Consider the following 14,806-nt stretch of genomic DNA (forward strand, 5'->3'; position numbering starts at 1 on the left):
CTGCGGAGAAGTTATTGCCCTGCTTAGATTAGTATCATCCGCAAATACAGAGATTGAACTGTTTACCCAATCCCCATCCTCCAGGTCATTTATGAACAAATTAAATAGCATTGGTCCCAGCACAGAACCCTGTTGACCCCTCTACCCACCCCTGACCATTCAGCTGGGGCACTGTTCCTCCCACTGATACCAATGATGAGGCACTATTTTTCCTCCTACTGACTTCCAACTCTCAGGCTATGTTTATTCTCTCTGATGCTGGGCCTGGGGCATTTTCTACCCATTGGCCACAATTTGTGCCAGCCCCCAAACTCTGAAGAACAATAAATTGACCCTTTGTTGGAAAAGTTTTGAGACCCTTGCTGTAGATTATAAACAGAAAAAGACAAATCTCTCTTTTCTTGTCATCATTGCGGTTTATTTTATGATTGTGTGTAACTGACAATGAAAAATTTACAATATAACATATCTGTTCTATCCATGCTGCTTATATATATATATATATTACTCTATATAGTAAAACGGAAGATGATGAGACAATATATGTAATACAATGAATAATAATAAAAATGACATACATTGTTAAGACTGTTTAAATTAACGCTGAAATCTAGGCAGATTTAAAGGTAAAAAATGCATGCTGCCCTGTATTTATTAGGACATTATTAGAAGTATGTTTTTAAATGCAAGCAAAGATAAAGAGGAAGTAAACTTCCATCTTTTGCTTTTACCTATAGGTAAGCCTATAATAATGCTTATCTATAGGTAGTGTAAATATGTCCTAAATGTGTACCATTTAGGAAATATTGACTGTACATGCAGCTAGTGACATCATCCGTGCCGTTCCTTTAGAGCCCTGTACCGTGACTGGCGGCTCCCACGCGCCAGGCGTGGGAGTCATGTCATCGTGGCTCCCACCAGTCCCAGGGCTGGAGTCCGTGAACCTGGAAGCAAGACTGGTTAAGATGGAAGCTGTCTCCAGCGATGACTTTGCATCGCTGGAAGTCTACGGTTTTAGGTAAGTTTCACATAATGGATGCAAGTGCTGATCTGTGTATTCTAACAGGGTGGGTCCCCGCGGTCAGAATACAAAAACACAATGGGAGAGATTCCGGCATTCATATTGTTTCTGTTTTTTTTCTTTCAACCCACTGGTCCAATGAAAATAAAAAAGTCAGCGTGTATACCCTGCTTTACTTTATTGCCATCAAAAAACATCTAATGGAGGAGAGCACATGATTCTTGATGTTCTAAGCTCAGTTATGTACTTTCCTTCCACCTTATTAACCACTAGCCGACCAGCACACGACAATGTACGTCGGCACAATGGCACGGCTGGGCAAATGGGCATAAAGGTACTTTCCCTTTAAATTGTGGCATTGAGGGCACGCGCGCCCGCTGCATGCTCAGTGACCGTGTCCGCTGGTCCCTCGCTCTAGATGTCCACCGGGGGCATGCGATCATGTCACGGAGCGGAAGTATGGGGAGATGCCTTTGTAATGTAGTGACATGACAGGGATCTATTAATCCCTGTCATCGGGAGCAGTGATCACTGTCATGTCAGTGGAAGCCCATCCCTCCACAGTTAGAACACCTCCCTAGGACACACTTAACCCCTTGATCGCCCCCTAGTGTTTAACCCTTTTCCTGTCAGTGTCATTTACACAGTAGTCGGGGCATTTGTATAGCACTGATCGCTGTATAAATGACAATGGTCCCAAAATGGTGTCAAAAGTGTCCGACGTGTCGTAGTCATGATAAAAATCGCAGATCACTGCCATTACTAATAAAAAAATAATAATAATAAAAATGGTATAAATCTATGCCCTATTTTGTAGACGCTATAACTTTTGCGCAAACCAATCAATATATGCTTATTGTGATTTTTTTTACTAAAAATATCTAAAAGAATACATATCGCCCTAAACTGGGAAAAAAAACATTTTTAAATATATTTTTGGGGGATATTTATTATAGCAAAAAGTAAAAAATATAGCTTTTTTTTCAAAATTGTCGCTCTTTTTTTGTTTATAGCGCAAAAAATTTCAACCGCAGAGGTGATCAATTACCACCAAATGAAAACTCTATTTGAGTGGGAAAAAAAGGATGTCAATTTTGTTTAGGTGCAACGCCATGCGACCGTGCAATTTTCAGTTAGAGCAACCCAGTGCCGAATCGCAAAAGTGCTCTGGACAGGAAGGGGGTAAATCCTTTCGGGGCTGAAGTGGTTAAATAGTGCGCCATGCTAAAAAAAGCAACAATATCTAAAAGTTCAATAATAAATAATTCTGTATAAAAAAATAAAATAATGTATAATCACTAACAAAAAAAATCAAGAAATAATCAATAATAGTGGCAAAAAGCTCTGTATAATAAAGTGTAAAAGATGCTTATAACAGTCAAATATTGCATCCTTATCATAATTGAACAATTGTGCATTCATCATTGTCCATAGCAACAATCCGTTCCAAATATAAAGTGATCGGTGTAATGATCTTCAACTTGAATATACTCCTATATGTGATCCATCAAGAGAAATGTGTATCACTCCAAGATGAATGACACTCACAGCCACCCTATGAAATCCAGAAGACCGAAACAGAAAAAAGGACAATTTTATGTTATTCCAAAACATCAAGATGGGGTATATTTCCAAGATAGCTTGGAAGAGGGAGAGAGGGGGAGAGGGAGAGAGGGGGAGAGAGAGAGAGAGAGGGGGAGGGAGAGAGAGAGAGAGAGAGAGAGGGGGAGGGAGAGAGAGGGAGAGAGAGAGGGGGGGAGAGAGAGGGAGAGAGAGAGGGGGGGGAGAGAGGGAGAGAGGGAGAGAGAGAGAGAGAGAGAGAGAGGGGGAGGGAGAGAGAGGGAGAGAGAGAGGGGGAGGGAGAGAGAGGGAGAGAGAGAGGGGGGAGAGAGAGAGGGGGGAGAGAGGGAGAGGGAGAGAGAGAGGGAGAGAGAGAGAGGGGGGAGAGAGAGGGAGAGGGAGAGAGGGGGGAGAGGGAGAGAGAGAGAGAGAGAGAGAGGGGGGGGAGAGAGGGAGAGGGAGAGGGAGAGGGAGAAAGAGAGAGGGGGGAGAGGGAGAGGGAGAGAGAGAGAGGGGGAGAGAGAGGGGGAGAGGGAGAGAGGGGGAGAGAGAGAGGGGGGAGAGAGGGAGGGAGAGAGAGAGAGAGATGGGGGGAGAGAGGGGGGAGAGGGAGAAAGAGAGAGAGAGAGAGAGAGAGAGAGAGAGAGAGTGGGGGGGAGATAGGGAGAGAGGGAGAGAGAGAGGGGGGAGAGAGAGGGAGAGAGGGGGGAAGGGAGAGAGGGGGGAGAGGGAGAAAGAGAGAGAGAGGGGGGAGAGAGAGAGGGGAGAGGGAGAGAGAGAGGGGGGAGAGAGAGGGAGAGAGGGGGGAAGGGAGAGAGGGGGAAGGGAGAGAGGGGGAGGGGGAGAGGGAGAAAGAGAGAGAGGGAGAGAGAGTGGGGGAGAGGGAGAGAGAGAGGGGGAGAGAGAGAGGGAGAGAGGGAGAGAGAGAGAGAGAGAGAGAGATATTACATTAATCTTACATTTTATGGTGCTACCCCAGCATTAAACATTGTTTTGTATGGGTATGAAGACTTCAGGAGTTGATATGATGACATCTGTGGCCTCAGGCCCATACTTCCTCCTGATTCTTGCATAGTTAGCTCGGATGTTTATCTGGTCTCTGCATGCTAAAAGGCAAAACAAAATGCTATTTAAATGTATCACACACAGATTTATACACACTGCAAGTCAAATACTTTTTTTTGTACGTCTGTAAGTTTCACACTTTCATTTTCTGCATGCCGTGTTTGCACAGGCACAGCAGCCTATTCATTTGCAAGGGATGCTGCACTTGCGGGAAAATGCAGGGAAAAGGTCCCTACACCTTTTCAAAATCTCAGCCACACTGAAACTGCATAGTGCTTTTGCATGCTTTTGCACCATGCAGTTTTATACACCCCAAAAACATGATGTGTTTCCAATGTGCGGGAGTGCCATTAAAGCCTCATACACACAATCGGACTTTAAACAAACTTTCCCGTGGATTTCTGTACAAAGGGCGTTGGCCGTGAAATTGTATTGCATACACACGGCAAGACTTTTTCAACCAACTTTCACCAAATCACGTGCTTTTCTGCTCTCTACCGCCACCCTTTGGTCAACTTCTGTATTGTTGTCTGATCTTTTGCATTGATTCTGAGCATGCATGTTTGTACTTTGGACTAAAGTCCTATGGTTTTCTGTACACACGATCCGACTTTGTTTCATCTGACTTTTGTTGCCGAAAAGTTTGTCTGTTTGCAGAGCAAACTTTTGTCCGATGAAAACCAAAAAAGTTTGTCCGATGGAGCGTACACACGGTCGGATGTTGCCTTAAAACAGCTAATTTGCATGTTTGTTGCCAAAAAGTCTGATTGTGTGTACGGGCCTTAAGAATGAATAGCACCCCCATGCGTCTGTAAAAGAGCAACGAGCTTCAGCTCCGAGGGGTGGAATGCATGTGATTTACACACTGTCCAGCACTCCCAACCACCTGTTACAGTGTGAACTAGCCTTTAGACATTGATAAATAGACGATACATTGGGGGGATTTACTAAAACTGAAGCACTCAGAATCTGGTGGAGCTGTGTATGGTAGCCCATCAGCTTCTAACTTCAGCTTGTTCAATTAAGCTTTGACAAAATAAACCTGGAAGTTCCTTGGTTTATTTGCAGAGTTGCACCAGGTTTTGCATGCTCCAGTTTTGGTAAATCAACCCCAATAAGTGTAATGGAACTGCCTAAGGACACTGTGGAGTGGGATTATCTGTGGAATAAGGGTGGACTAAAGCTGGCTTTACACCAGTAGATTTTTGTATGAACATTCTTTGTACATTTGAAGACTGGATGAGAGTCATTCAAAAGTATTGCAAAATTTCCTTTGAATTCAACATTCGATTTTGGAATCAATGTAATTTCTCAAATGAAAACCATATTCACCAAAATTTGAGAAAATTTTCCCAACCTGCTCCTTTAAAATGTGTCGTCACAGTAGTTAACGATGAATAACAATTCAACGCCAATAGATAATCGAATGAACATTCTATGTGTATGGCTTAAGGTGGCACTTGTGTTTTCATGTAACACACCTTTCTAATACATGAGATTCATAGAAAGTACAGGCCGGCAACTCGACAGCTGCTCTGTAGAAAATATTTATTTAAGCATTGCAGCAATAACATCATCCAAAAATACTAACGCGTTTCGGCCTTAGGCCTTCATCAAAAGCATTTGATGAAGAACCTTACGACTATATAACCATGTTTTTAGCAATCCCTAACCCCCCTCCTCTATGCTGTAAAGGCAGAAGACAGGTGTGTTTACATAGAGCAGTTGTGATGCTTTGCTTCATTGCCTGCAGCAAAAACTGTCACAACTGATGTATTTGGTGGGCAGTAAACTCACTGAATGCAGCCCATTAAATGAATGGGGATGTGCTGTAAACACTCTGCAACTGTGTGCCCTGGAAGACGTCAGGTGCAACGAAATGTGTAGGGCGGAGCCTACTGTGATGTCATTGCGTAACTGGAGGTGCACTGGAAGCCATTTTTCTTTTACCAAGCGGAGTAAGAGTGTTATAATGTGTTAAACAAAGGATATTTTTAACTTATTTACACTATGTGGAACTTTCTGCTTTTATCCCTTGTATGAATCATATGATGGATGTGTAATTGAGGAGATTACTGTAACGGTTTATTGGTGATGATTGGAGTATACCTAATCTTTTGAGGACTTCACAAGAGGAGATTTCTATGACATTATTGTACTGTATTGTTTTGCATTTTTGACCTTTCTTTAATTAGAAGTCCCCAGCTATCTAGTAAGCCTTCTTGTTGTTACCTGGTGGAGGCTCTTCCAGTTCTCTTCAGGATACTTTCATTCCTAGTTTTTCACATTGGTGAATGTAGTAATTTCTCCTCACTTCTTTTTTGGACATTCTTGCTTATGACTTTTTATTTTTTGACTTTTCACATGTGGTTTGCTCAATATATGAGTTTTATATACTTTATGAGGGGTTAATTTTGTTTTGTTTGAATTACTAATCAGTCACATTATTTATACTTTTATGTTATTGGAATTAGAGCAGCATGATTTTTTCCAATATTTTCTTTCTCTGCTATTTAAGTGGTTTATAAGCATTTAATTTTCTTTAGCTACAAATGTTTATGATATAGGCAGAAATTAAAACGTGGGATCCAATTTCTTGCTGCCCTGCTGTAGTCCATATCTATTCGGCTAAAAAAAAAAAAAGAAAAAAAAAAGGATCTCTTAAAGCTGAACTCTAGGGATATATAAAAGATACAAATTAATGTACCTCTGTATTCACTAATACATCATTAAATGTATTTTTTGGATCAAATATCAATCTCTTGAGGTTCCTGTACAGCAGTGCACAGACTAAGAGGAGAAGCAGCACAAGGGGCCAATTAGTTGTGGCGCAGTATAAGCAGCATGGAAATAGAGTGACAGAGAGATAAGCTAATCAGCCTGTTGCTTCTCCTTCAATGTGGGGAGGAGACCTGTAAGTGTTAGTGAATTGCAACAAATTAAAATCAGGTCTCCTTCCCTGACAGAATGGGTTGTGCTGTGTGGAAAAGCTGTGAAAATCTCAGGACTCAATAGTTGGCAACTACAGAGTCTAGTACAACTGAATTATCTTTTTAGAATTTATATTATAGTGGTCTAGAAGCCAACCAGAAAGTCTTACTTTTTTGGGTTAAAAATGGCTCTCCTGCAGATGCACACAAGATCATGTCCTTCTTAATGTCATCCCAAGACGTCACCAATTCGCCATTCCCATTATATAGTACTGCTGCCGGCAAATGCTGCATACTCAGCTTTAAAGTGCAGTCGTCCAGTAACTAGAGTGCAATAAAGAAAAACATTGCATTAATCTCTACCATTTCACCCTTGCAAATGACTCAAGCTTCAAAATACTTCACTTTGTGCCTGGGCTGGTGCACTTTACTTTCAATCCATAAATCCTTTCTAAAGCAGTGATTTTCAACCAGATTTTCATGGGATCCTAAGGTTTCTTCAGGGGTGGCTATGGGTTCCTTCAGCTGTGGTTACCTGATCTCTTATTTGTTGGTTCCCTTACAGTTCCAGCTCAAATGCCACTTGGTAGAGCCAGTGAAGGTGACATTTTGAACACCATTGCAGGTGGGGTGTTCCTCCCACTGAGCCCCACTAATATAAGGGGCAGTTTTCCCAAATGACGCCTGATGGACTAATCTTTAGGGGTTCCTTGAGACCAGAACATTTTTTTTTTTTACAGTATAAGGTTGAGAAAGGCTGCTTTAAAGAAACAACATGCATTACCCATACAGGGCAAAACAACTGGTCAATTTCCATGCCTCCCTTGCTAGGAGGATATATTCATCTTTCCTTTATTCCCCACCTCTCCATTCAGAAAACTAAGCCCCGAAGAATGATCCAAGTCACTTAATTTGGAGCTTACATAAGAGCTGACTGGGAACCAGAAAAGAGAAGGGATTGAGTCTCATTGGGAGTCCAAGCTATTTTTTGGTGGCTGAGCTGAGCAATGCAAATGTGAGTATGTGCCACCAAAGAGGGGGCATTGAAGCCAAACTTTAGGAATTATAAAAAAAAACTACCCTTGCAGTGGGGCCCATTTGTTGTGTCATTATGTCTAGAGACCAGAGATGCAGGCAGGATTACTCACTCTATCCTCTGCTACAATGCTGCTCCCTTCTCCCCAAAGCACTGGTCTGTGGGTGCTCCCTTACAATGCATGGCTACTTACCATGTTATTATACATGGTGGGTGTGAGCATGCACCTACCACAGAGAGAAGACTGAGGGGGACAGGTTCTTCTGGAGCATATAATAAAGTAATGCCGCGTACACACGATCGGAATTCTCGTCAGAAAAAGCTCTGATGGTTTTCCCAACGGAATTCGGACGGAATTTGGCTCAAGCTGTCTTGCCTACACAGGGTCACATCAAAAAAGGAAGTTCAATAGCCAGTAGCCAATAGCTTCTGTCTTGTAGTTGAATCTGAGCATGCGTGATTTTTGGCGTGTCGGAATTGCATACACACGATCGGAATTACCGATAGAAAGTTTTTCCGTCTGGAAAATTGAGAACATGCTATCAATTTTTGGCTGGCGGAAATTCAGACAGCTAAATTCCAATGGAGCATACACATGGTTCGCATTTTCCGATGAAAAGCTCTGATCGGTCTTTTTCTGTCCGGAATTCCGATTGTGTGTACGCGGCATTAGTATCAACTCTTTTCTATGGCATTCCTAGACCTAACAAACATTTAACCCTTGCAGTGCTCTGCTTGTGCCCTGTTTTTTTAGTTGCTAGAGAAGGGAGAAATTTGACTGATTATGTCAGGGCATGTCTCAGCACAGAGGTGTATGTGCATTAGATCATAGAACTAACACTTTCAGTATCCAGCATGGTTGCCCTTGAATACATACATGCAGTCCTTAAACTGGGGCTAAACACCCTATTTAAGAAAGTAAGCAGCCATGAGAGGTCGCTGGAAAATCTTTAGCTCCCGTGTGCTTTTTGTCTCTGTGATTCCTGCCTTAGTTCCTGATTTCCTGCAATCGACTCAAACTGCCTCTGGATTTCTCTTCTGCTTGACCTCTTGTTGTGACCCCAGCTTGTTTTAAGGACTCAGCTTTTTGATCATCTGTGTTTGACTTTGACCTGCCTCCTGACTACACTTCTGCCTTTCCTTCCTGACTTCTCTGCATGACCTTGGCTCTGGCTTCTGACCTCGCATCTTGTTCTCTCTCCATTTATGACCATGGCTTGGACTTGGACCCCGCTCATCTGCTTCCAGCACCTCTGTGCAACCTGATCCTGCACCTGCCACAAATGTAATTACACTACCGAATGCTGCATATCACCTGCTCCCCCACCCGGGTGTCCTGTTTCTATGTCATCTTGTCAGGGTACTAACCAGTCAAGTGAAATCAGAAGCAACACCAGCAGACCAGCCTAACTGGCACCCAGGCTCTTTGGGCCTTTTACTCCCTTTCACCAACTCCAGGGGTGCTTGGACCTCAGCCAACATAAGTCTTGGACTTCAAACACTCCTGTGTTCCGTTGCATGTCTTCTATTAAGTCTGAAGTGCCCTACCGTGGCCCTCTTATTCTCTTCCCTATAGACTCTCTTCTGCAGTAAAATCCAAGATAGTTTATGTATTCCAGAACTCCCCACCTACTCTATCAATAAAAACAAAGTTTTGGATCCTACTGCTGACCTCTTCTAAAAATGCTAGTTGCCTGCCTATCATACTATTTCATTGGTTTTAATATTTTCTGACTCACTGACTCACCACAAGTATGCAGATATGGACATATGACTCTTCTTATCTCTATACTTGTTCTGGGTCTGTGTCTCAAAATCCGCAACCAGGTGGTTAATATAGTACCCAAGCAGCTAGCACTTTCAAAAGAGGTTCAGAATGATAGCCACCATATTTCTCCTAACCAGGTTGCTTTTTTATTTATGGAAAAACAATTTATACAATATTATGTAGGACCAAATCAGCCATGAGCAGGGCAGGACTTAGGGTGGTGGGGGCCCCTGGGCTTGAGTCACTTTCGGGCCCTACCTTTTATACATTATCGGATTTTTCGGCGTACACACCGGCGTATAAGATGCACCCGAAGTTTAGGAGGGGATTTTAAGGAAAAAAACTTAAATGCCCATCAATGCACCCTTATCAGTGTCCATCTGCAGCCTTGCCCGTCCATCTGCAGCCTTGTCCAGTGTCATTTGCAGCCTTGTCAGTGTAGCCTTGTCATTTGCAGCCTTGCCCCAGTGTCACTTGCAGCCATGTCATTTGTAGCCTTGTCATTGTAGTCTTGAAGTTTAAAAATGGTTCCGCCGAGATACAGAGTCCTGGCGGCTCTCGGGTCCTGTCGCAGTCCCGAGCGGAGCAGAGAGTAGCCGAGTGTACTCAGCTTGGCTCACGGTCACGCTCAGTCCCTGTGTGATGTTCATCATAGGGTGGGACTGGGCGTGACTGTGAGCAGAGCCGAGCCGAGTCCACTCGGCTATATATCTCGGCAGGGGGGCCCCCATTTGGCGGGGCCCATGGGCTTGAGCCCAGTCAAGCCCAATGGTAAGTCCTGCCCTGGCCATGGGCCTGGGGAAAAGTAGCATGTACAACTAACACATTCAACAGATATAGAATCTGCCATTTGGAAGAAGCAATGGTAAAAGTAAGTCACACAGAAGTTAATTGTGTTATTCTGAAGTACAATTCTTACCTCTTCCAGAGATTTGCCCCAAGCATATACAGCTTGCTCTGAATTGCCTCCATTCCTGTAAGCCAGGACTCGTTTCATGGTGGGATATGTGTACAGGGATGTCTCACTGTTTGCTACTAAAGGATGAACCTTCACACGGGTAGCTTGACTATCAGAGATCCGGATCTAGAAAAGAAGCACACAGGTTGTGTAGGCTTTAAGCTTCTTATTAAGAGTAAGTCAAAAAGTAAAACAGCAGGGGGATAACATCACTGATAATAAATCTTTATAAGAGAAGAGTCTTCTGCTTGGCTCAGATCTAAGATCAGAAAGAGAGAAAGCAGAGAGCAAAAAGGTAATATATCAGAAGGAATGAAATAAAATGGTGTGAGAAATGTCTTTGCATTCCGACTCCTGTTTTTGCTCACAGTGAAAACATTTATCTTTTATAATAGGTTCAAGGAGATTACCATTTCTTGTTTTTAACAAAATTACTTTCATAGTTATTGCAAGGTTGAAATGCCAACACCCAAACCTTCCATATAATAAATGGTTATATAGTTTTACTGGGCATTTATAAGAAATAATCCTTCTAGGTAGCAAGAGTAATAACCGAGCATTACCAGTAAAATTCTTCCGGGTAGCGAGGGTAATACCCCTGCATTACCATTAAATTTATATTGGGTTGCAAGGGTAATACCCCAGCATTACTAGTAAAATTCTTCCAGTTAGCGAGGGTAATACCCCAGCATTACCAGCAAATTTCTTCTGGGTAGCAAGGGCAATATCCTAGGATCACCAGTTAAATTCTTCCGGGTAGCAAGGGTAATACCCCAGCATTACTAGTCATTTTATTCCGGGTAGCAAGTGTAAAAAACCCAGCATTACCAGTAAAATGATTCTGGGTAGCAAGGGTGATACCTCAGCATTACCAGTAAAATTCTTCTGGGTAGCAAGTGTAATATCCCAGCATTACCATTAAAATTATTTTGTGTAGCATGGGTAATACCCCAGCATTACCAGTAAAATTATTCAGGGTAGGAAGGTTGATACCCCAGCATTACCCTGCTAGCCAGAAAGATATTGCTCCACAAGGCCAGCACAGATGACCTCTTTCTCCCGACTCCACTGCCTTCTGGTTCCACCACAGGACCGCTATACAGCCTGAAAGAAACATTTCTCACCACCAGCCTGTACTGACAGTCCCTCCTGGCCAGATTAACACTGCACTCCAGGGATCCACCCCACCACTACAGTGATGGGCTTCATAGAACTGTTAGCACTATTGTAGTGACCGGAGTAATGCTGGCCATACACTATACGAAAAATTGGCCGTGAGAACAAATGATAGTGCTATCAAGTAATGATTGATAAATCGTTCAGTGGACATAAATGAATCCATTTTTTGTTTGTTTTTTTACATATACCTAGTGCAAACAGGTATATGTAAAAAAGGACGGGAAAAACACATTACCTTTTCAATTTATCGTTTGGCAGAAAATTTCCAAACTTGTCCTATGTTTTTTCGCTTCAAAAACATCCCAGCTATTACAGATTTTGTGGCCATTAACTGGCCGAAAACCAAACAAACTGTCTAAATGACTGAATTTTGGCCGATTTTTCGTATAGTGTATGGCCAGCATAAGTGTCAATTTTACTTCTAAGCTTTACCAGTAATTTCTCCATTGAGTTGTTTGCATCTGAGTGCTTAGTTTTATACATACACAGACATCCCAACCTGCAAAAACTCATTTCAGGGAGGTGGCAAGCTCATTTCCACGAGGTCACGCTCTGTGCCGTCAACCCCCCCCCCCCCCCATTCTTAATAAAATACTATAATAAAATAATACTTTAAAGATAATTAATAATATAATAAAATAATACTTTAAAAGAGAATGTTGTGTCACACTCACCAACAATGCACCCTCACTGTGCCCTTTGCAGCCTCGTCAGTGCCAACAATGCAGCCGCAGTGTGCCAATCTGCAGCCTCCTGCAGCCTTACTGTGCCAATCTGCGCCCTCACTGTGCCCATCAATGCAGCCTCACTGTGCCAACAATGCAGCTTCATCAGTACCCATCTGCAGCCTCACTGTGCCAATCTGCAGCCATACTGTGCCCATCAATGGAGCCTCACTGTGCCCATCAATGCAGCCTCATCAGTGCCCATCTGCAGCCATACTGTGACAATCTGTAGCCTCACTGTGCCCATCTGCAGCCTCATCAATGCCCATCAATGCAGCCTCACTGTGTGCATCAATGCAGCCTCACTGAGCCATCAATGCAGCCTCACTGTGTCCATTTGCAGCCTCACCAGTGCCAACAATGCAGCATCACTGTGCCCATTTGCAGCCGTATCAGTGCCAACACTGCAGCCTCACTGTGCCAACAATGCAGCCCAGTCAGTGCCCATCAATGCAGCCTCACTGAGCCATCAATGCAGCCTCACTGTGCCCATCTGCAGCCACATTAGTGTCAACAATGCAGTATCACTGTGCCCATCGGTATCCTCATCAGTGCCCATCTGCAGCCTCACTGTGCCCATCTGCAGCCTCACTGTGACCATCTGTATTCTCATCTGTGCCCATCTGCAGCCTCACTGTGCCCATTTGCAGTCTCACTGTGCCAACAATGCAGCCTCACTGTGCCCATCTGTATCCTCATCTGTGCCCATCTGCAGCCTCACTGTGCCCATCTGCAGCCTCACCAGTGCCATTAATGCAGCCTCACTGTGCCCATTTGCAGCCATATCAGTGCCAACACTGCAGCCTCATTGTGTCAACAATGCAGCCTCACTGTGCCCATCTGCAGCCACATTAGTGTCAACAATGCAGCTTCACTATGCCCATCTGTATCCTCATCAGTGCCCATCTGCAGCCTCACTGTGCCCATCTGCAGCCTCACTGTGCCCATCTGTATCCTCATATGTGCCCATCTGCAGCCTCACTGTGCCCATCTGCAGCCTCACTGTGCCCATTTTCAGTCTCACTGTGCCAACAATGCAGCCTCACTGTGCCCATCTGTATCCTCATCGGTACCCATATGCAGCCTCACTGTGCCCATCTGCAGCCCCACTGCACCCATCTGCAGCCTCACTGTGGCAACAACGCAGCCTTACTGTGCCCATCTGTATAATCATCAGAGCCCATCTGCAGCCCTGCCAGTACCTTGATTACACACAGCGGTTGTCTCCCGCTCTGTCACGCAGCTGCGTCTTAACTGTTCAGTGGCCGTCCACTCCTCATCCATGATAGACGGTCAACTGAACACTGATACAATGCTGGGAAATTGAATCAGTGTTCCATCTATCATGGATGAGGAGTCGGGGCTTTGTTACAGTGGACGGCCGCCGAACAGTTAAGACTGCAACTGCAAGACACAGTGGGAGACACCCGCTATTTGTGATTACTCCAGGCTGAGTGGAAGGGCAGGCTCAGCTGGGAGATCGTGCCACATTTGTAGGTGTCCGTGAGCCCACCGTCAAATGCGGGAGTATCTTGCGAGTCACGGGAGACTTGAGATGTCTGCACATACCAGGACATTCCTGCTCCTTCCATATACAGTACAGCTGCAAGACTCACTTTGCTTCCCTATATTCTTCCTACAGACCAGCACAAATAGTAACACATATATTGGGCTTAAGTTGTCTGTACTACCTGTGTAGCTATAAATGCTGACCTTTATTAGATGAGAAGGCTTGGATAAACGATGAAATGCTAAACATTAAAGAACAAGTCCAGTTGGATGTCAATAACTACTATTAGCTAGACATAAGTAGATATATATTGCACTTTAGGGACCTTACCTGTGGACAGGTAAGGTCCATGCATATGCATACAGGGATGAATGACCTGAACACAGAAAGTCCACTTCCGGGGTCTATACCTGCGGTCCTGTATGCCAGTACTGCTCAGGAGTACAGCCACATACAGCTGCCACATATTTAGCCTGTCATTGATTTTCACAACTAACTGGCAGTAGGTCCTATGTTGCACCTGGGCCCCCTCGGGCACCCCAAAACATGTTTTTTATCCTAAGTCAAATCATCCATGTGCATGAGGCTTTGGAGTTGATTTACTAAAACTGGAAAGTGTAGAAGCTGGTGCATCTGTGCATGGTAGCCAACCAGCTTCTAACTTAAGCTTGTTCAATAAGGCTTTGACAATAAAACCTGGAAGCTGAGTGGCTACCATGTACAGCTGCACCAGATTTTGCACTCTCCAGTTTTAGTAAATCAACCCCTCTTCTTTTTTTCAGGGTTCAGTTGCCACAAAGCTGGAACACATTGAGGAGGTCTGGCCACACCCACAAACATACTTTCTCTAAGCTGTCAGATGGATGGGCACTATAAAATACAATACCTGTTCTCCCCAGAAAAAAAAATGCTTCTTTGTACAATTATAATATAGGCTGCTTTCACACTGATCCCCTGCGGTTTGCAGAGCAGTGTACCCAGGTGTTTTCCACACACCAAAACCACCCAATGTAACAACTTCCCACCCGCCATATAGCAGAATGATGGCCAGAAA

General features: G+C 43.9%; 1 protein-coding gene across 1 annotated transcript in view; it reads right to left on the reverse strand.

The window, feature by feature from the left end:
- Positions 1-392: 392 nt before the first annotated feature.
- Positions 393-14,806, reverse strand: part of DCDC1 (doublecortin domain containing 1) — a 680,197-nt gene continuing 665,783 nt past the window's right edge. The window contains exons 36-39 of the mRNA XM_077460866.1: positions 10,300-10,464; positions 6,747-6,900; positions 3,541-3,687; positions 393-2,576 (exon numbers count right to left, since the gene is read on the reverse strand). Coding sequence (XP_077316992.1) covers positions 3,563-3,687; positions 6,747-6,900; positions 10,300-10,464 — 444 coding nt within the window. The 3' untranslated portion in view covers positions 393-2,576; positions 3,541-3,562. The remainder of the gene's footprint in view (positions 2,577-3,540; positions 3,688-6,746; positions 6,901-10,299; positions 10,465-14,806) is intronic.

The sequence above is a fragment of the Lithobates pipiens genome, unplaced genomic scaffold (assembly GCF_037356315.1).
Source record: "Lithobates pipiens isolate NorthernLeopardFrog02 unplaced genomic scaffold, aLitPip1_a1.2 Scaffold_10, whole genome shotgun sequence".
Lineage (NCBI taxonomy): Eukaryota > Metazoa > Chordata > Amphibia > Anura > Ranidae > Lithobates > Lithobates pipiens.